Here is a 22,086-nt window from a genome sequence, read left to right on the forward strand (position 1 = left end):
CCGTCACCTGCCTAGCAGGGGATCGGGGATCCGGGTTGCTGGAGGCCAGGGATTCGGGTGGACTGAGCGGCCCGGTCCACGGGGCGGGTCCCTCGGGTTTCCAGCTGGGCCGGCAGGCGTAGCGCCCCGGAGGCCCAGCTTTCGCTGGGGAATTCCGGGAGGGGTGCGGGCGACGGGGGCGGGCCGGGGCGGGGCCGGGGAGGGACCGATCACCGCCTATAAGAGGGAACGCGCGCCAGCCCTGGCCACCAGCCTTCGCGCTCTCTCCGGACAGTGGAACGATGGCCCCCGCCCGCCTGCTCGTGCTGCTGTGGCTCCTCGTAGGCGCCCTTGCCGTCGCCGCCGAGTCGGTGGGTCCTGGGAGATCCCCGGGGGGGCGGACTGGTGCCTCCTTTGTTCCTGGGATCCTGCGATGCGGGGGCAATGGGGAGGGGGATGCGCCGCCCCCAGCTAGACGCAGAGGCCAGGGACACTTTGTTGGAAACTTGGCTCCAGGGTCCCAGGGAGGCTCCGGGGAGAGGGGGGTGGGGGGCTCCCTCGCGCGCCGTGCGCCCCCAGCCTGTTGCGCTTCCCGTCTCCCTCTGGCCTCAGCCCCGCCGCGGGCTCAAGGCTCGGACGTGACTAAGCTGGTGTCACCTCGTTTCCCCTCACCCTCTCGCCCCTTCCCTGGTGATCCTGGGGCAGGCTCGGAGCCCTGACGCCCCTTCTCACCCTCTAGAATCCGAGATGGCCTGGGAGTGAAGGGGGCTGCCTGTACTAGGAATGGGGAGGGGTTTAGGGTTCTGCAGGGCCTTGTTTCACACACCGGGGCAAGGAGTGAGCCCTGACCTCCGTTCTGGCCGCAGCCCTGCCACTGGCCTGTGGCTCCGGGCAAGGAAGGCCCTGCCCCTTCTGAGTCTCGATTTTCCCATCGGCACAAAACGTATGGGGGACTGGGACAGGAGGTGACCAGTGCTTCTTTAGGGTCCCTACAAAGTTGGGACGCTGATTTTTCAAGGGCGGACTGGAGGAGACGGTTTAGGCTCACCACTTGGCCAGGAGTCAAGCCTCTGCTCTCCGCCAGGAGAGCGTTTAGCGCTGGGGAAACCTAAAGCTCCCACTTTGGGGTGGGGTGAAGGGGGCCTGGGGGAAGAGAAGGTCTCAGTGAGCCCCGAGGAGCCTCCCTCTCACCGCTTACTGGTCCCTGCTGTAGTTTACAAAGCCTGGGGCCCACCAGAAGCTCCGTTCGTCCCAGCAGCCAGCTGGGAAGGAGTGAGCCAGTCACATCTGGGAAGTTGGGGTGCAGGAATTGCTGAGAGGCAATCTGACCCCTGCCCTCCAAAAAAGCCTGGGCTTTGTGCTTCCTTGGTGCCCTTAAACCTCGGTTTTGGGGAGAGCAAGTCCAGTGGCATCTAATCATTAATGTCCATTCTTTATGGGGCTCCTATTCCTCTGGGATTACTTAGGGGCGCTCGTTTCTGCCTGGCAGGCTTCATCTGAGGTATGGGTGAGACCCTGAGCTATACCCACCCCCGACCCCATCCCCACATACAACTGCAGCCCTGAGTGATGACAGCAAACATTTAGTGCTTATGATATTGTTCTAATAGCTTTCTAATAGCTGTTGTAATGGCTCCATCAGCTAGTTTAATTCAGCCCTTCTGTTTACTGTTTTAAACTGGTCCTGAGGCTACAGAGGTCAACTAACCTGCCCAGGGTCACACAGCTGATAAGAGGCTGAGTCAGATGCAAATGAAGCAGACAGGCTTCCCTTTCTTTTTCTCTTTTGCACGTATCTTGACGTGTAGTCTGATGCTACTCTGAGTGGCTGCTCTTATGTCTCATCCCTGAGTCACTCTTTAGAATCCATAAAAGATTTGGGGTGGGCCGGCCACAAGGAATTGTGGAGTAGAAGGAAACCGAGGGCCAGAGTGAGGTGATGACTTCCCCAAACTAAGAAGGGCAACCTTGCCAAAAGGTGAGTGGCTGAGTTAGGACTCGAACCCAAGCCTGCTGCTCCCCGTGCAGTGCTCTAAACTAGGCCCCTGAAGGATGTGTTGGCGTCACAGTTGTGGAGGCATCCGAAGGAATGGCATGGCATGTCGCATCGGCCTGGGTGGTGTGGGGAAAAGGGGAAAGAGCCTGGTGGTTGAGAGGTAACATGCCAGTCTCGGTTCAGGGGCTGCCAAGCTTGCAGGTGCTTGGGGGGGGGGTGGGGGAGGAGCAGGCAGCTGTGCCTGGGGACAGTCAGAAGGATATGGTTTGGGGGAGGGTATGTGGTGACCCATCAGCTGGAGAAGTGAGCCCTAGGCAGCTGCTTCCTGAGAGGGGTGTCCATCTCTCTCAGCCTGACCTCAGCGCTCCCTTCCTGGCTAATGTTACGAGATCTTCCACCTTGAACTGAGTCACAGGGCTTCCCCGCTTTTCCCCCGCACCCTGCTCCCAGCACTTTTCCTCCCAAGGTTGTGGCCGGAAAAATCAGACCTAGGCACAGTTGGATTAGACCACAGAGATGATCCAGTCGACCCTTTTCTTTTTGCAGGCGGAGAAAATTGAGGCCCAGAGAGAAGGGTTTTGGTAATAACAGTTGTCGTTTATGGAGTGCTTTCCATATACCAGGTCTGGTGCATTTTATTCTCATAAAAACCCTAGCATGTGGGGATTATATTATGCCCACTTTACAGATGAGGTAAAATGGTACCATCTTGGGGTAGCAGAGAGCTCCCAGGCCATCAGAATCTCTGTCCTGTAGTCCTCCTCCAATAATGCTATTGGGGGCACTGTCCAAATTTTAAGTTTAAGCCAAAGGCCTGTCCTCCCCGTGGGTAGTGCCCTCCTTTCTGCCCCCTCAGTGCCACAGGTTTTGGGAAGGGAACCCAGGCTGAGCCAGACTCTTCTCTGTTTGGTGGGGCTTGCCTTCCTAAACCAGTTCTTCCTGTCCAGCTGGAAGCATTCCCCTGATCTGCCTTCCTGCCACTCCCTCCCTGGCCAATTAAAGGCAGCCTTGTTTTGGGAGCTGGACCCCCGCCCCGTGGTATTGCTGCCCAGGGGCACAGACGTGGCACCAGGCCCAGTCAGTTCTGGGGAAGTGTCCCCCATGCACCCCGTGTACTTTAGCTAAGAGATGTTTCTGGTCTTCTTGAGAATTCTCTCCTTGATTGCACAGAAGTAGTGGTGGGGACGGAAGCCCAGGGGGTCTAGGACCCTTGAGTGGCCAGAGAGAGTTCTTTGGAATTCTTAGAAGCCCAGAGAGCTACCAAAGGAAAATATTTGGGCCATGCTTTGGAGGACTCTGTGAGATTGGGTCCCTTTCTCTCTCTGGGTTGACATCCCCCATCTGTAAAATGGAGTTCGAACAGAATAGAGAGCCCCTTCCAGCTCGGATATTCTATTAATAATTAAGTAGCTACTCTTTGAAAGGGTTGTGGAAACCATAAAGACATCTAAGGCATTCCCTCCCTTGAAGAAACTTATGGTTCATGAGAGCATTAACATACCCCATCAAATTCTGAGCCCTTCCTCTTCCAGCCCGACACACCCAGGCCAGGAACTCTGCTCTATTCACTTTCAGTGAAATACCTGGCCCGTAGTTAGTACTCAGGAAATGTTAGTATGAATGAACAAATAAATGTATGCATGTAACTTCATTCTAAAAGGTGCACTGAGGTTATTTATTGCTAACATGATTGCCTCCCAGTGATACTGTGAGGTAGGTATTATTATCTCCCTTTTTACAGGAAAGTGATGCTCAGAGGAATGTAGGGGCTTGCCAAGGCCAGAACCAGGTCTGTCAGGTAACACAAGGTGTCTGATTTGCAGGTCCTCAGAGAACATTCCAGATGAGGAAATTGGCTGGGTTCGATAGTAGATGCCTTGGGTCCTCCTTCTGAATCGCTGGGTGACCTTGAGCAAACATGCCCTCTGGGTCTCAGTGTCCCCAACTCTGGAATGAGGAGGTTGGACCAAAGCCCTTTAAAGGGTCCTTTCTGGCGGGAGGAGGGGAACTTTCTTGGCATCCTTGGTTAAGAGCCTGCGCAAGAAGCAACGTTGGGGAGGCGGGTGGTGGAGACATTCAGCTCCTGCCATCCCCAGCTCCTGGAAACAGGGCTTTCCCAAGTACTTGGAGTGCTGAGCTGGCCTGAATGAGGGGGCGGGAAGACTGGCCTGGCTCTCCCGCCTCAGGTCCCTCTTGGGAGGAATTGGCTTCTAGCTGTCCTCAGCCTCCTGGACTGGTGGGTGTGATTTCCAAGTGACGACTTAAAATTGGGGGAAGGGGCTGGACAGGGCTCTGTGAGTCACTGGAGGAGAGTGGTAGCTGGCCTGCCTGAGTCACCCATTTCCTTTCAACCTCTTGGCTAATAGGATGGCTCTGCAGTGGGCATGTTGGCATGGGCTCCAGAGTTTTACTTTGTCCTTTGGGGGCCTATTAGGGATAGTCAACTAGTGTCCAGGGCCTTGAAGGGACATACAGGAAATACTAGTACTAGGCCTCAGACCTTCACAGCGCCTTGCCTGTGTGTGGCCTTTGACGGAATAGAGTTCAGCCAGTCCTCAAAATTGACCTCTGCAACTGACCTGTGGTTGCCAAGGGGGAAAGGGAGTGGGGAAGGGATGGAGTGGGAGTTTGGGGTTAGCAGATGCAAACTGTTACACATAGAATGGATAAACAACAAGGTCCTACTCTATAGCACAGGGAACTATAGTCAATATCCTCTGATAAACCATAATGGAAAAGAGTATAAAAAAGATTGTATATATATATATATATATATATATATATATATATATATATATAACTGAATCACTTTGCTGTACAGCAGAAATTAACACAACATTGTAAATCAACTGTACTTCAATTTAAAAAAAAAAGATTACTTAGAGCAAAAGAGAAAAAAATAATTACCCTCTGCAGAGCAGGTAGTGCTTTTTTCCCCCGCTCCCTTAAAGCAAAACTGAGGCTGCAATTGGTCTGAGTTTACAGAGCAAAGCTGGTACAGTCCAGATTTGATCCCAGGATTCTGATTTTTCTGACGCTCTCTCTTGCTTCTTGGGATTGGAACATTGATTTGGATTTAGGCAGACCTGACTCCAGAGATGTGAAGCCCCCCCTCTTACTAGCTCCATGGCTTGGGACAGGCCACTGGACCGCTCCAAGCCTCTGCTTTCTGGTCTATAAGAAGATGGAGATTGTGGGGAGGCTTGTAGGAGATGACAAGGCCGCAAGTGAAGCTCTTAGGATCCCGCCTGGTAGGCAGAAGGCCTTCTTAGTGAAGGTTCCCAGCTTTGCCCAGGCTGCCTTGATGCCAGATGGTCCTTTCCTTTAAAGGATCCCGCCCCTGATCCTTTAAAGGATCCCACCCTCAGGGGCCCCAGGAGAGCTCTCTCCCCTCCCCCCAACAGCTGCAAGGTGGGAAGGGAGGAGTCTAGGATGGGGCTGACAGAGCCCAAATCTCCTATCTGTTTGTCTTAGAAGTTTGTTAATTATCTGGATGGGTTGATATTTAAACAAGAACCAGTTCCCGGCAGCCCCACCCCTCCTGCGGGGATCGGTAGGAATCCCCCTGCTGGGCAATTTTTCAGCCTGGAGAGAGACGGGGCAGGGGGACCAGACAACCAGGACACTGCCCAGGCCTCAGGGGTTGGCCTCCCAGGCTGGAGGAGCCTTGTGCAGTAGGGGGAGGGCCTGTGTTTCCAGTCCAGAGGCCGAGGGAATTGCAAAAAAAACCGCCCTGGGCTCTGGGGGAGGGAGGGAGTGTGTTGGTGGACAGAAAAGGTACAGTGTTCTGGAATGCCAGTTTTCAGATGTTTTCATCGTGTGATGCCGAGGGAGAGAGGAGAAGGCTTGTGTCAACAGTTGGGGCCTGATTTAACCCTAAGAGTTCAAGCCACCTGACTTGGGCGGGTTTGTTATTAACTCACTGGTGATCTTTGGGCGTGGTCCCCTCTGGCCCTGTCCCCTGGAGGCTGGGTGACTGGAAGATGGGTACGTTTCACAGTCAGAAAAACCTGTGTCCCCATCTCAGCTCTGCTGCTCAGCCAGGGACACGCAGTTCGTTAATAAGTCATTTGGCCGGTGTGAGCCCCAGCGTCCTCTATAAAACACCTGTAATACTCCGGGGTCGTCATCAGTGTTTGGCAAACTTGTGAAGTTCTGGTTTAAGTTTAGTTTATTATTAGTGGCTAGACAAGGGTTCTTAACCTGGCCAGAGGTTGGCGTGGGGAGGTGGTTGTCTGTGTGCGCGCTGAGAAACGTAAACCAGTAGTTATGGTTCTTGGGGTTCAGAACTTTTTATCCCTCTCACAGGGCTCCAGGAGTCCCCCAAAAGATCACTCTGTGGTCCTAACAGTTCTTTCCAGCTTCAGCCTTCTGTGGTCCCCCCTACCCACCCCTGTGACTCCCTACCTCCCACCCCACCCCCAGGCCCTCCTACTCAGCCCCTCCCCCCGCTTTACTCTGCATCCCCCCCTCCCCCTCCTTCAGGCTTGGAGCTCAGCTGCCCCAGTTTTCTCTGGCACAGTAGCAGAGGCTGCTAGTCAGGTGACACCTGGGGTAATGGAAAGGGGAGGCAGGGAGAGGCTGGTATGTGTGGAAACAGTGACTTGGTGGGGCCTGGCCGGTGGTGGCCAGGCCTGCGGGGACTGACTGTACTGTTCAACCTCGGGGCATGGGGGCAGTGGTGACCAACGGCTGGGAGACTCCTTGCCCTGGGGAAGCCCGGCCAAGAAACGTCTGTGGGACAGACTGACCCGATCTGGAGCTGTGGCTTCCCCGAGTGGCGGGGGAGGCTGGGAAGGGGCAGGAAGCCAGCACCCAGGGCTGATCTAATCGGCCGAGACAAGGCTATATCGACTCTGCTCTAGAGAACACGGGAGGCTTGTTTATACCCCGCCCTCGGATCCAGCAGGGACCTCGGATCCGCTGCCTAGATTACCAGCCCAGCTTCAATGCACCTCTGTCTCTGCGGCCCTGAGGGAACCAGCCCCCTCCCGGCTGTCTCCACCGGTAATCGGAGCAGTCCCCAGCTTGGTTACCAGGCCTCCAGACAGAGGAAGGCTTGTCTCTTTGAGAATCACCTTTCATAGGTGGGGAAACCGAGGCCCAGAGAGAGAATCTCCCACGATTATCCGGGGTGTTAGTGACAAGGATGCCGCATCAGCTTTGGCCAGGGGGATGTCCAGAGGCTCCAGAAGCTCCCCCCACCCTTCCCCTTCCAGCCTCTATTACTAGCTGGCACCCCTGGGTCCTGGAGCTGCCCTGGATGGGCAGGGGGGATTGGTGAAAAGCTGCTGGCAATGCCAGGCCTGGCTTCTCTCCTGAGCGATTGTGTTCCTAGTAACCCGACCTTGGAGTGGGCAGGGCTGACATTCGAACCCCCATCCCCAGACCTGGTTTAACCCTTCCCATACCAGCGCACCAGGTCCTGGATTTGTGTGTGGTTTCTTCTGGCCTTCTAGATATTTTTTTCATCCCCAAGGCAGGTCAGGAAATACCCTGGGGATACAGGTCCCCAAGTAGAGCTTCAAGTGTCTCTGGTCACTGCCGTTTGCTCTTTTTGGAAAAATGCTGTTGGTCTCTCCTCTGCCTCTATCTGCTTAGGACAGGTGCTCCAAGCTATGTGACCTTGTGCAGCTCTCTGCCCATCTCTGGGCCTTTCTCTCTTCTATCAGGGGGCCTGACTGGTGGTTAAAGAGTCTCTGGTCTCGGAAGCAAAATAAATACAAGTTATAGGGTATGTCCCTGCGCAGTTTGCAAAGCACCTCCCCACCTACCAACCACTTTTCTAGCAATGCAACTGCTTCTACGACTTTTCCCAGGTCTCTCTGACCCTTTGAGCACTAATCCCCTTAGCCAGAAGGAAGGCAGATGGGGATTAATAATAGCTGCTACTCACTGAGCACCTGCTGTGTACCAGGCCACGTGCTGGGTCCCTTGCACACCCCAATGCGTTTCACTTAATCCTCATCCTTCAGCAAGGTGCTACCAGCCCTGGTTACAAAAAGAGGAAACTGAGGCTTTAAGATGTGAAATAAATGCCCAGGCTCGTATAGTTAGGGAGGGATAGGACTGTGGTTTGCTGGTGCAACTGCCTTTACAGGTCATCACTCTGGTGGTGGATCCTTCCATTTCTACCAACATGCAGAGTCCTGATTGTGGCACCCAGGTTTTGCTCATTCTAGGGGGTATCTGACCCTTCAGAAGGAGGATGGGGGAGGACCATGCCTGTATCAGTGGCCCCTTCTGGGGATCTCCTGCCAGGACCACTGTGCTGGGTTCAGCAGTTAGGGCCCAGGGTACTCAGCGTCCCAGCTTCCCCCAAAATTTGGCTTGCCCAATTGACCTTCTGGTCTCACCCCCCAAAAGAAGGGTCGAGTGTGTCCCTGACCCCTGGGGGTGGCTTCCTCCCCTGGGGAAGGGCCAGGTGGAGGAAGGCTCACCTCTCTTTTCCTCCCACCAGTTCACAGTTAAGCAAGCTCTGACCCTGAACTTCTCCCCGGCGTCCCAGCCAAGTTTCTGTTCTTTTGTTTAAGCAATATCACTTTTACCTTTGTTTACTCCCTGACCAGGGGAAGGGGTGCCCTGGAGCCCTGGCCTGGAATTTGTATGCTCTGGGCTGTGGCACTGGGGTGGAGAGGTAAATTGTGGGTGGCAGTGAGAAGTCTGGTTGTGGCTAAGACATGGTCTTGAGAAAGATCTAGGTTTGAATCCCAGCTCTGTCGCTTTCTAGCTCTGTGACTTTACATGAATGACCCAACTGAAGCTCTCTTTCCGGCAACATGGGTAGAACACCTTACAAGGCTGTTGTGCGAATAAAAAGAGCTCATATGGAGAAAAACCCAGCTTGGTGCCCGGCATGTCGTGGATACTAGTGCCTGGCCCCATGATTTCCCTGTGTGACTGAAGCTGCAGGACTTCGCAGTAGGGTTGGTGACTTTTCCTAGCTTCATGCCAATCGCCTAAGGACTGGATGTGGGTTATATCTGGAGTGACAGCTGCTGCCCGTGGATTTGTTGAGACCTTTAGGGGCAGCCCAGACCCTAGAAGTGGGAAAGGAAGACAAGTCCAGCCCAGGAGCCCAGAGACCTAGGTTCTTCTTCTTTTTTTTTTTTTTTTGAATTTTTATTTATTTTTTATACAGCAGGTTCTTATTAGTTATCCATTTTATACATATTAGTGTATACATGTCAATCCCAATCTCCCAATTCATCCCCCCCCACCCCACCCCCCACCACTTTACCCCCTTGGTGTCCATACGTTTGTTCTCTACATCTGTGTCTCTATTTCTGCCCTAGGTTCTTTTTTTTTTTTTTTTTTTTTTAGGGACTTAAGTTCTAAGTCCAGTTCTGCTTGGGTGACCTTGGCAAAGGCCCTTATCTTTTAATCTGGGTAATAAAGTGAGATGGTTGGGCCTCGGACACCTTCTGTAGGTAGACATTAGTCTTTACAGCACAAAATAGCGCCTACCTTTTCCGTGGAGAGTCTGGGGAAGCATCCGGTATCTCTAAACCTCCAGGCAGCAACCCCCAGGTGCCCACCAGGGTCTGCTTATTCAGCTGCTGATTTCTGTTTTGTGTCTATGAGTAGGACAAAGATATAGAGAGACCTGAGGGCCCAGAGAGGGTGCCTGTGCGTGCACACACGTGTGACCACACGCTCCCTGGGCAGGGATGGGGTGAGCCAGGTGCAGGGTGGAGTCCCTCTCTGGTCAGGGCTCAGCCTGGCTGCTGGGGGGCCTGGTTCTTCAAAGCCACCTCAGACTGAATGGGCCTTGTCTGAAAAGAGGGTGGGGGAAGGGAGGTCTCTTGGCATCCCCCCACCCACACACACACAGAAAGGGATACTTGCCCACAATCCCAGGGAGCCTGGTTGAGTCTTGCTGGCCTAGTCTTAGGGATTCTGCCCACTTGGGAATTTCCCTCTTGTCAGGGGTCTTGGGCAGAGAAGGGGCCACTTCTGGAGTTGACAGGATTTAATTTCCTGTGTCCTCCATCAGTACGCCCCACAGAGCTCCTCCTAAGCCCTTTGACTTGCTGTAGGAGGGCACCTGGGCTCATCTAATGCAGCCTTTAGGGATCCCTGCCCAGTTATTTATTTATTTGCTTGTTTGTTTGTTTATGGCGCACCACACGCCATGCAGGTTCCTTTAGGGATCCCTGTCCGCTTGGTTATTTATTTATTTATGGCGCACCACATGGCATGCAGGTTCTTACTTCCCCAACCAGGGATCGAACCCGTGCCCCCTGCAGCGGAAGCTCAGAGTCCTAACCACTGGACTGCCAGGGAATTCCCAATCCCTGTCCTTTTAGAGCCGAGATAGGTACCTGATGGGATCTAATCCTGGCTAATTCTGGCCATTCCTGACCTTAAGAAAAGTCATTCATGCTCTCAAGGAACCTGTTATAAAAATGAAGGGTTAGGGGCTTCCCTGGTGGCGCAGTGGTTGAGAGTCCGCCTGCCGATGCAGGGGACGCGGGTTCGTGCCCCGTTCAGGGAGGATCCCACATGCCGCGGAGCGGCTGGGCCCGTGAGCCATGGCTGCTGAGCCTGTGCGTCCGGAGCCTGTGCCCCGCAACGGGAGAGGCCACAGCAGTGAGAGGCCCGCGTAGCGCAAAAACAACAACAACAACAACAACAAAAAATGAAGGGTTAGGGATGACCCGGTGACCCCCAAGATGGCTGAACTGAGAATCAATCTAGTTTTCAGCCTGGGTTTTGCTGCAGACTTGGTCTTCATTTCCTGATGTAAAACAGAGCTATTACCAACCAGTCAGCGTGCTGATCCCATGGGTTGTTTTGAAACACTCCTCAGCACTTTCACCCACTAAAAGAAAGGCAGGATTCATAAATAACCAGTCGTGGCTCCTGGGAATGAGAAGGTAGGGGAAGGTCTCAGCCTGAAACAACACAGTGTTGGGACCCCAGCCCCCGTCTTGAGGACTTTGAGCTCTCACTGGTCTCCAGGCCAGATAAGCAAGTTGGTCAAAGTACCTTCTTTCCCTCCTGGGCTGGGTTTGACCTCCGCTTGACAGGGCTCCCTCCTAACCGAGGTAGGTGGGCACTCTGTGTACACGTGTGTTCATGCATGTGTTTATCCGTATGTGGCTAAAGGCTCAGGTGACCCATGCCTAGGTTCTGGTCCAGTGTGGGCCCTTTCTTGCCTGGGTGATCTTGGGCAAGTGACTAATTTTCTGAGCATCTCCCCGCCCCCTGCCTCTTAATACTTCTGCAAATCAGGGTTATGAGGAGGAGCTCATTCACGCTAAGTGCTTAGTCTGGTAAGCCGCCGGGGTCCTGCTGTTTCTGATTCTGGGCCCCAGGGGAATTTGCAGCGGGAGATGGGGGTTGAGCACAGGGACCCCACCCTAGGTACAGGCAGCTTGCGCAACCACGGAGGAGCTGCCAAACTGAAGCCACAGGCATGGGGCTGTGCGGGGGCTGGAATTCCAGCGCGGCAACCCCACAGCTCCTGATTCCCGAGTCATGAAGTCACCCCTCACCAGGGCTTAACCCCTTCTGGCTCCCCACCCCCACGTGTACCAAGCGTTCAGCAGAGATTCTTGCCTTGGCGGTGGGAGGGGCTTGCCTGCCCACTGCCTTCCTCCCGGCCTGACCCTGCTCCCTTCCGGGAATCCAGCTGCCCTTGACAGGGTGGAAGGGGACCTGATATGATAGTCCGGTTCCGCCCACCTCTCCCCGGAAGCCTGGGCCCCTCCCACAGATGGTAATCTTGTCTTAGGAACGGATGTTCCTTCTCAGGCTCTCCCCTGTGTCACTGGCAAGTCTCCGCTGGGTGGAGGACAGCTTGGGGCAGTCAGAAGCGGGCCCCTGGCCTCTTTCCTCTCTGAGCTATGTAGCTAACTCACTGTGTGGCCTTGGGCAAGTCACTGCTGTGTCCAGGGCTCATCTTGCAAATTCTGTGAAATGGGAGGACAGGACCTCCCTGGGCTCCAGCTGGTGTTCCTGGTTCTGAGGAGACCTTCCACCCCCTGCAGTTAGGGGGTTGGGGGAAGTAGAACGTCTTGGGCAGGGGTGTGTATTGAACGTATTCGAAACCCTGACGCTTCTGGGAAATAGTAGGCACTTTAACATTTGAGTTCATTAGTGAAAGAATGAACTTTGCCCAGGGCTGCTCTTCAGTGGGCAGAGGAAGGCTTAGCCCAGAAGCTAGGGGGAAGGGTGGTGCGCATCCCAAATATTTCCCCGACTCTCTTGAAGAAGCTTTGTTTTCCACTCAGCTCAACTTGAGGGGATGGGAGCAGGGTAGCTGATGTTCTGTAGGACCTGGGGAAAGTTCTTCGCCTTCCTGGATCTTTCATACTTTCTCTCTGAAAGCTTCTCAGTGGGGATGGACCTAAGATTCTGCTGTGAACAGCTAGGGCCCCAATAGGTGGCAGCTGAATGATAGATATGGGTCCTGCCGTGGATGGTCCGTGAGGGCAGAGGCAGGGCTTACTTGGCACACCGCAGAATGACTCTGGGAGATGTTTGCAAGGCTGAATACATGAGTGTGCTCATGTACTCTTGAGTCCCTAGCTCCGGGCAGAGCCCTGACCCGAACCTGTCCTGGGGTGTGGGTGAGCCAGCCCTGCCTGTCCCAGCCCAGTCCGACTCAGCTGGGAAAGTTGTCCTGGACAGGACGAGACCAGCACCAGTGGCCCTCTCCCTGCCGTGGGTGGATCAGCTGTGATAGCGTCATAGCGCCCTGGAGTGTGGATGGGGAACACTGGCTCTGAAGGCAGGCAGCCCTATGTGGAGTCCTCACTTCTCCATCTGCTACTCCCGTCACCAAGAGAAAATGATTTAATATCTTTGATACCCAGCTTCCTCAGTTATAAAATGGAGTTAAAGACTGGCCTTTAGAGTTATTAAGAACAGAGCCTGGCATATAGCAAGTGCCTCAGTACAGGGCACCTAAGATATTTATATTCTGTTTATGACCACCTTTATATTTTTATTAGCCCAGAATGGGAATGGGATTTATCTAAGGTCACACAGCAAGTTAGGGGCCAGGAGGGGGCCAGGACCCAGGTCTCCAGGCTCTGGCCTGATCCTCTTCCAGCATCCCAGCTCACCTTCCTGAACGCCCACTTCACTGCCTCTCCAGGGTTCAGGGGCTGCTATAGAGCACTGGGGGGCGACTGGCTGATGTGTCTCCTGTTTTTACCCTAGATCAGAGAAACTGAGGTCATCGACCCCCGAGACCTCCTAGAAGGCCGACACTTTTCCGGAGACTTACCGGACGACGAGGATGTTGGGGTACCTGGGCAGGAGCCCCATGACTTTGAGCTGTCTGGCTCTGGAGATCTGGGTACGGAGGGTGTGGTGGGCAGGCCGGGGCCCAGGGCTGGAGGGAACCCATCCTCTTCCTCCTACAAGGGTGACCCCGCCTTGAAGCTTGGATTTTCCTATCGTGCCCCTCCCCCTAAAAAGGGAGGAAACAAAAGTTGCCGGATCAACCCATCCCTGAGACCCTCTCTGGGCAAATGGTTTGTTGCTTTGAGTTCAATTTTAGTTCTACGTTTTCTTTGCGCCAGCCCGAACCTGTCCACCTTCGGACAGGGTTGGGTGGGGTGGGCGTGGGGAGGAGGACTGCTGAGTGTTTTTCTTCCTTTGAAAAGGAAAGGGAGCAGCTCAGAAGCCTGGGGGCAAGGTGACGAGAGGTGTGGGTGGGAACTGAGAACAAACCCCCTGCTTCAGAGGGGGTTGGGAGTAGTGAAGGGGCCCAGACCAGGGGCCGGTAACTCTCCTGGTCTTCTGTGACTTCCTGGCTCTGGCTGCCAGGCTAGACAGAGCTGCAAGAAGCATCCCTCCTATGTGTGAGGTGGTGTAATAATTTGAAATTTGAGCTTTGGAGACACGTAATCCCGAGTTCAAACTGCCACTCGGTGACCTCTAAGCCTTGGTTTCCTCATCTGTAAGATGGGAATAGAAAAGACAGTGCATTGGTGTCTGTGTTGTGGATTTGGGACTGAGTGAAAGCCTTCGGCATTTACCACACACTCAGGAAATACACGAATATTGCAATTTCTAATATTTACTATTGCAATCTAGATTCTTCTCAAATGAATCCCCTGGAGATCTTGTTAAAATACAGATTTTGATTTAGTGGACCCTGACATTCTGCATTTCTAACCAGCTACCGGGTGATGCTGTTGGTCCTGGGATCTATATGGAGCAAGAGTTTGGAGCTGACAAAAAAATCTGCCCAGCTACCAGCTCAACATTCCTGTGAAAGAGCCAGGGAGGCAGGTCTCAGGACCCCCATTTTACAGATGAGATGACTGTGGCTGGGGTGGGAATGATCACCTGCTGGACACTGAACATTTGGGGGCCGATTGTGAATTCGAACTCCCACCAGCCCTGGGTCATTGACCTGGGGGTAACCGACCTCACATTCACACGGCCTTTCTGTCCTTACAGATGACTCAGAAGACACCCCGATCTTCCCGGAAGTGATCCATCCCTTGGTAAGCAGCTACACACTTTTGCCTCTCCTGTTCTTAGTACCTTTTGAGTGAAGCAGAATAAGCGGGAGTCTGACCTCACTCTGCAAGAAGGTTTCTATTTGTGGCCTTGGACTCTTGGGACAGGCACAACTGTGGGTCATGGGCAGGCCATCCTCTCTGCAGGGGTAATCAGTAAGTGATAAACACTTAGATGTGTTTCCAGCCTCTTTTTTGGTGTGCATTTCTAGGTATTTCCCAACATGAATCGAATTATACATACAGTTCTATGTACTTCGTTTTTCACTTAAAGTGATCATGAGTATTTCCCCACGTAATTAAATGTCTTTCCTGTTCATTCTTATGGCCTCTGCGTAATCAGAGTTCACCCGGTTTCCCATTGATGGAAAAGAGGTTTATGATTTTTTGATCCTTCAATGACAAAACTACAGCAAGCATCTTTTACACAAATCTCTGATTAGCCCCTTAGGACAGAGTCCCAGAGGCAAACTTGCTGCCTTAATGGAGAAGCTATTTCTGCAGTTTTGCCAAACCACCCTCCAGAATAGAATAGTAATATTCTGTTACTCTAGAATATTCTAGAACACCTGCTTCCCTGTGCCCTTGGTCACATTATTCATTCCCCTTTTGGGACAGATTTACTAGAAAAGTTGACAGCCTAATTGTTGAGAGGTTGTTGCTGATTTCTGCTCTAGGACCACGTGGTTGGGCCAGCGAGATGCAGAACCAGATTCCTCACCTGGCTGAATGTCCCTGTCCCCTGCCCTGGGTCCCTCCCCAAACCACGCTGAATGTTGGTCTCTTTTCCTTCCCTCTATCCAGGTGCCTCTAGATAACCACATCCCTGAAAAGACAGGGAGCCGGGTCCCCACTGAACCCAAGGAACTGGAGGAGAATGAGGTCATCCCCAAGAGGATGTCACCCTTTGATGGGGACGAGGATGTGTCCAACAAGGTGTCCATGTCCAGCACAGCCCAGGGCAGCAGCATCTTTGAGAGGACAGAGGTTCTGGCAGGTAAGGTCCCATGCTTCCCACAAGATACCCCAAAGTGGGAGAGGGCTTCAGGTGGGGGCAGAATAGAGCTTCAGGCAAGGATGCCTCTAGCCCATTAGGCAACTTGGTACCCCTTCCTTACAACCCCTGGGTGCCCTGGAGCCTTGAAGGATGACACTTCCCTTAAGAGGTGACTCTGACTCTGTGTGCAGCCTGCTGGACAGAGAGGAAGAATTACATCTCAAGGGCTAAAAAAAAAAGATGTTGAGTCATTCACTTGCCATAAGTCCTTCTCTTACTTACAAAGCACTTTCCCAGCCTGAGTTTAGCACCTGGGGAGCCAATTATTAAAAGTTTAACTTCCCTTGAAAACTTCCCCTGAAAGCCCAGAGGCTCCTTTGGGTTGGGCTGTCTTCCCCTCCCCCTGCTGTCACTTGGCAGCCTTGTGACCTAGGCTGAGAAGCTTTCCAGCCTCAATTGATGAAGTGACCCTCAGCTTCCTTGTCTGCAAATGGGTACAGTGCTATCCCCTTGGGTTTCATGACTTCATGAGAAGTAGAATCTAGGGCTTCCCTGGTGGCGCAGTGGTTGAGAGTCCGCCTGCCGATGCGGGGGACACGGGTTTGTGCCCTGGTCCGGGAAGATCCCACATGCCGCAGAGCGGCTGGGCCCGTGAGCCATGGCCGCTGAGCCTGCGCGTCCGGAGCCTGTGCTCCGCAACGGGAGAGGCCACAGCAGTGAGAGGCCCGCGTACCGCAAAAAAAAAAAAAAAAAAAGTAGAATCTAAAATAACTTGGCAAACTATAAAGGGCTGTTCTGGTTTGTTAGTATAGTTCACAATAGTAGATGGTATAGTATAGTATTCTAGTAGTAGGTGGCACCCAGGGAAACTTCATGTGCCAGATTAAGAAACAGAGGCCTAGAGAGAGTACATGTTTGGCAAGAGCTGTAGCATTCTTGACTATAACGTGCTGTGTGGCGAAAGCTCTGTCCCGGGGAGAGACTTCAGGAGTGGCTCCGTCTAGCCTGGCTATGGGGCCTTCAGCTGGGGTGGTATTTGGCTCCTCTTCTTCCCTGGCAGCTGTGGGCGTCTCCAAAGCCGGGTGGGGGGCTTTGTCAGAGGGAACTCCCTTTCTGGCCAGGTTCTACAGGCCGAGGGCCAGCCTGGATGAACCAGCCTGGTGAAGGGGCACCCTGGGCCCAGGCTGGGTTTTTCCTGTCTTCTGGCAAGCAGCTGGGCCGGCAGCTCCGAGGAAGCTGGAGGTACAGGGAAAGAGCCCTGTGTGCTGCCTGCAACCAGGACAGATAAAGGATCTTGCCTGCATCTTGCAGGGTATAACCCCTGGGGACATTGGGCCCAGCTCAGCGCTGACCCTGGCCCACGGGTCCCTGAGTCAGTGTTCTTTGAACTTTACGTGTGATGTGGGTGGGGTGAGGGATGCTGTCGAAACTAGAGGGGCCCTTAGAGACCTTTTAGTCTTTGTAAGTTTCAGACTATCTGGTGGAGGTTCAGAGGTAAAGCCTGCCCCATCTTTCTTCACCCACAGAGTTTCACTTTTATCTGGTGGATGTGGGATAAGCATAAGGTTTTGGCTTTTACCAACTAAGCGTTCTACTGCTTTTAAAGAAAAACGTAAAAACCACTGATCTAGTCCAAACAACTGTTTCTTATACATAGAGAGACTCGGACCCAGAGAAAGCAAACCGCTTACTTTGGGTCGCATAGCAAGAGAGAACCGGGTCATCTCAATACTTCCAACGGAGAATTACACAAGTGTGAGATCTTCAGTTGAAAAGTTATATTGTTGAGCTAGCTGAGGTGGGACCCTCCATTCCAGTAGCTTTTAAACAGCACCTGGGACTTTATCAAGTGCTTGTCATGTGCCTTGTGATTCATGCACCTGCCTCATTGAGTCCCCATAACAACCATATCTGATAGGTATGGTTATCTATACTCTTACAGATAAGGAAACTGAAGCTTGGAGAAGCCTAGTCACTTGTCCAAAGGCACAAGACCAGACAGTGGTAGACCTGGCATTGGAACCTAGGACCACAGGCACTTCTGAGACAGTCCTTGAGCCATGACCTTGTGGGGAATCCCAGCACAGACCAAGGGTCTAACAGAGGAGTCATCAGAGGGAAAGGCAATAGACACGGGAAGGGGGTTGATACCTGATAGTCCACGTCCTTTTTCTGGTATTTCCTGGGGGTACTTTGTTGCTGCTTTTTCATCATTTTAGTCAAGAAAGAGCCTGATTTGGTTCTCTGCCACTCTCTCCCCATTCTGTGCATGGATTTGGAGTGTGTGCAGGGGCAGAAAATTAATCTTCTTAGGTTAAGACTGAATTAAGGGACTCAATCTGCTACAGAAAGGATTCTGGGAGATATCCCTGCCCACTCAACAAACAGGAGTGAGCCCTCCAGACAGCCTGGTGCCGTACAGAGAACATAACGTTCACCTGAAAAGCCCACATCTGCCTGACACTAACCAGGTGCCCTCAGCCAGTGTTCCTCTCTGAGCCAAACTGTGTAATATATGAAACACCTACTATTGTGCCAGAATGATTCAGGGTGCTAGGAACACAGACATAAACCACGAAGGTTCATCATTAATGAGTATTGAGCATATGCTATGCACTGTTCTGAGCTCTCTAAGTGGCTTAATTTATTTAATCCTGGGGACAAACCTATGAGAAAGGTATTATTGTGTCCTTTTTGCAATGAGAGAGATGAAGGAATTTTATTATTTAGATCCCGCAGCCAGTTAAGTGGCAGAGAGGGCAGTGGAACGTAGGCCTTAAGCACTGAGTTTGTATGTAGGGACATAAACCACATGTATAATTTTTTTTTTTTGGCCGCACCGTGCGGCACATGGGATCTTAGTTCCCCGACCAGGGATAAAACCCGTGCCCCCTGCAGTGGAAGCGTGGAGTCTTAACCACTGGACCACCAGGGAAGTCCCAAACCACATATATAATTATCTATAAGGTAGGAGTGTGGACACATTCGCATGTGGTAACTGTGTACGGTAGCATATACCTGCGTGTGTATAGAATGTATATACCAGTCTATAGAAATGTAGGTCTGCACAGGGATGCATGCACACGGGGTCAGCTAGAGAGCTCGCTGTGCTAAGGACCATGGGGTAAGTAGGTTTAAGGGGGATTTCCACAGCCTGCAGTTTCTCTTCTTCCTGGCTCAGGGCTGAGCTGGGAGTTGGCCTGGTGTTGAAAGAACCTGGCTTTGGACTCAAGCAGATGTGGGTTGGAATGGTGCCTTTGTCACTCTGGTTCTATGGTTTTTTCGGTGACTTACAGTGACCCCCTTCTCATTAATGAGGTTGTGAGAATCCAATTCAGTAAGGCACCAGCAGAGCACACCCGGGGTGGGGGTGGCTAGGACGTCTAGTGGTAGGAGAACCCACCAGGCGGAAGTGGCCAGTGTACCCTGAGGTCCCGACGGGCAGCCAGCTCTCACCTCACCGCTCCCCTCTCCCCTCTCCAGCTCTGATTGTGGGCGGTTGCGTGGGCATCTTCTTTGCCATTTTCCTGGTCCTGCTGCTGGTGTACCGCATGAAGAAGAAGGATGAAGGCAGCTACGACCTGGGCAAGAAACCTATCTACAAAAAAGCCCCCACCAACGAGTTCTATGCCTGAAGCTTCCTCCTGAGCACCTGCTTGGACTTTACTACGGGCGAGGGCCGCTGAAGGATTTCGAAGGGTGGACATTAGGGGAGGGGGAGGGCAACCCAGTCCTGATCTATCAGCATCTCCAGCTCCGATTAGGGTTTCAGTGTCAGAAGAGACATCATCTTCTACTGTTCCTGCCTGCCTCTTCTTGATTCTCTGGGCCTCCATTGTCCCAGCAGAAAAACAGGGTTAAACTTGGCCTTTCTCAAGGCCAAGTCTGGGATTGGATCGTTTCTTCATCTTCCGGTTTAGAATCGAGGCCCAGCTGAGAGCCTGTACTGAACAGGCCTCATCCAGAGCCTTTCTAAGCTATTGTGTGAATCCTGCTGGAGGTCGGCTCCCACCCCCGGCCTTCTTCCCTCCCTCCATTCCTTCCACAGCCTGACTCCTCTGCCAGGAGCTGGGGGAAGGAACCAGAACCATCTATCTGTACCTGGAGATGTGTCCCTCAAAGAGCACCTGCAACCACACTATGAGAGTCTGTGGTACACCTTGGGCCATTCTAGGCTCTTCCAAGTGACTTTTGGAAATCAACCTTTTTTATTTGGGGAGGGTGGGGAGAAGAGCTGAAAGTTCATTGTGAAATGGACTTGTAGAATATTCATAAGTCTATTTTTAGTGGGATTGTTTTTTAATGGTTCATTCCTTTGTACAGAGCCTCTCTACCTGGGCAAGAGTACACAGAAGCCGAGGCATTCTCCTCCCTCTTGCACCTTTCCACAGTACCTGCTAAGTTTGTATTTAATGTTTTTTTGTTTTTGTTACTCGAAAAAGAGAGAAGAGTCGGAGATATAATTTTTATTAATTTTTTTTTTTTTTTTTTTTTTTTTTTTACTATTTATAGCTTCAGACAGGGCCTCTCCTTTCCTCTTGCCTCTTTTTCTTTAAATCCCCTCCCCGTGTTTTGTGTTTTTTTAATTCTTCATACTTCCCTGCTTATGACCTTGGCCCTTTCTAAAGCTGCTTCCTCTAAGAAGCTTTTGCTGAAATACAGTTTTCTAGCAGATCCCAAAACATAACCTAGGGGATGGTGGGATATTTGTGTCTCTTTTTCATGTAATATATTATTATTCTTCCTTGGTTCTAGCAAAATAGATAAATATATTTTTTCAGGAAATAGTGTGATATGATATTCCCATGTAAAGCTGGCTGGGTGGTTGAGTGAGTGGATTTTTGTGTGGCTGAGTGGATTTTTGCCTCTTTCTCTGGTCCTGTTCCTTGGTGCCTTCTCCTGATTGGGCTGGAAACCTTCTCTCTAGCATTTGCTTTGAGCCTAGCTGGGGTTCCTTCATTTGCTGTCTCCTAATTTAAGGGAAAATTGGAGAGCTGTGCTATCCAATATGGCAGCCACTAGCCACACTGAAATCAATGAAAACTACACGAAGTTAAACGTTCGTTCCTCAGTGATGGTAACCACATTTCAAGTGCTCAGCAGCCACATGTGGCTGGTGGCTGGTGTACCAGACATGTAGGCAGAGCCCACTGGCAACTGTTGGACAGCACAGCTCAAGAACTAAGCTGGTTTAACAAGTCACAGCCCCAGTTTTGCTGAGATGACCTTTGTCTCCCTAGGCAAAGGGGGATGGGGGAGGGCTGATCAGGCCCTGGCTCTGGGCCCTGTTATCTGTGACCCTTCCTCTCCAGAGAGGAGAGGCTGGAGAGGCCTAGTGGCTTAGCCAGGGCAGGCCACATCTCCTGACCCCATTGGCTGGAGTTGCGGCGGGGGGGAAATTACCCTTGCTTCCCTCACCTTTCATCACCATAACCCCAGGGTCCCAGCTGGCTGGGTCCTCTTCCTCCCCTGGTGTCCTTTTCCTCTGGCCATGTTGGGAGTGAGCACCTCACACTGTTGTCTGTTACTGATTTTTTTGATAAAAAGATAATAAAACCTGGTACTTTCTAGATTGCCTGCCTCTATCATTTTTAAGTTCATCAGACATCCTTTCCCTTGATCTCAGTGGAGCCTGAGGTAATTGCTGCCAGACACCAGAGGCAGAGATGTAAGATGCCAGGAAAGAGCCTGGAAAGGAGGGAGGAAAGTCAGAACGTGCACACTGGCCTGTGGGCCATGTCTTGCCTACCTCGGACTTTTGTTTAGGCGGCACCGTGTTTAAAAAACAAACACAGAAATCCTTGAATTAGTTGCCAACTATGGAAGTGAGGAAGTTTCCCATAAAAATCCAGACTGATTCCCTACTTCTCTTCGGGGGAAAAAGTCAAGATTTGGCAACTCTCAGGCTGCATGGCAACCGCTGGGAGTTGCTGATGGGCGGGTGCCTGTTTAGATGCAGGTTCTCTGCTTTGCCACAGTCTGTCCACCTGCTTGGCCTCTGGGCATTGAAGCTGGTGGGCTCTGGTCAGATACCATTGATGCCTCTCGATTCTCATAACAACCCTCTGAGGTGGGTAAGATCCTTTTTTAAAATTTATTTTAATTTATCTATTTATTTATTTTGGCTGTGCTGGGTCTTAGTTGTGGCACGCGAGATCTTCGCTGCGGCATGCGGACTTCTTAGCTGTGGCATGCAGACTCTTAGTTGCGGCATACATGCAGGATCTAGTTCCCTGACCAGGAATGGAACCTGGGCCCCCTGCATTGAGAGTGCAGAGTCTTACCCACTGGACTACCAGGGAAGTCCCAGTCCCTCCCATCTGTTCGATCTGCATTATCCAATCCAGTGGCCACTAGATACATGTGAATATTTAAATTAAAATTAATTGAAATTCAAAAAATTAAAACTCAGTTCCTTAGTGGCACTAGCCACATTTCAAGTACTCAATAGCCACATGTGGCTGGTGCCTACTCTGTTGGATAGAGCAGATATAGAACATATTGACTATGGTAGGGCTAGGTTGGATGGTGTGAGATTAGCTCAGGATCCCAGGATTTGGATTTCAGCTTCATTAACTGTTACTTTGGACTCCAATGGGCTCCAGGGAGGTAGGTCAGACCTTAGTCCA

At 52.0% G+C, this 22,086-nt stretch overlaps 1 protein-coding gene and 1 non-coding gene across 2 annotated transcripts; one reads left to right on the forward strand and one right to left on the reverse strand.

Moving 5' to 3' along the window:
* The first annotated feature begins 254 nt into the window (after positions 1–254).
* SDC4 (syndecan 4) lies at positions 255–21,027 on the forward strand. The gene is made up of 5 exons (XM_060120621.1): positions 255–350; positions 13,148–13,286; positions 14,399–14,445; positions 15,265–15,457; positions 18,941–21,027. The coding sequence occupies exons 1-5, from the start codon at positions 282–284 to the stop codon at positions 19,090–19,092; spliced, it is 600 nt and encodes a 199-aa protein (XP_059976604.1). The 5' UTR covers positions 255–281; the 3' UTR covers positions 19,093–21,027.
* Positions 21,028–21,686: 659 nt separating this feature from the next.
* TRNAE-CUC (transfer RNA glutamic acid (anticodon CUC)) lies at positions 21,687–21,759 on the reverse strand. The gene has a single exon. It is a non-coding gene; the product is annotated as a tRNA-Glu (tRNA).
* Positions 21,760–22,086: the final 327 nt, after the last annotated feature.

This window comes from Mesoplodon densirostris, chromosome 16 (genome assembly GCF_025265405.1).
Source record: "Mesoplodon densirostris isolate mMesDen1 chromosome 16, mMesDen1 primary haplotype, whole genome shotgun sequence".
Classification (NCBI taxonomy): Eukaryota; Metazoa; Chordata; class Mammalia; order Artiodactyla; family Ziphiidae; genus Mesoplodon; species Mesoplodon densirostris.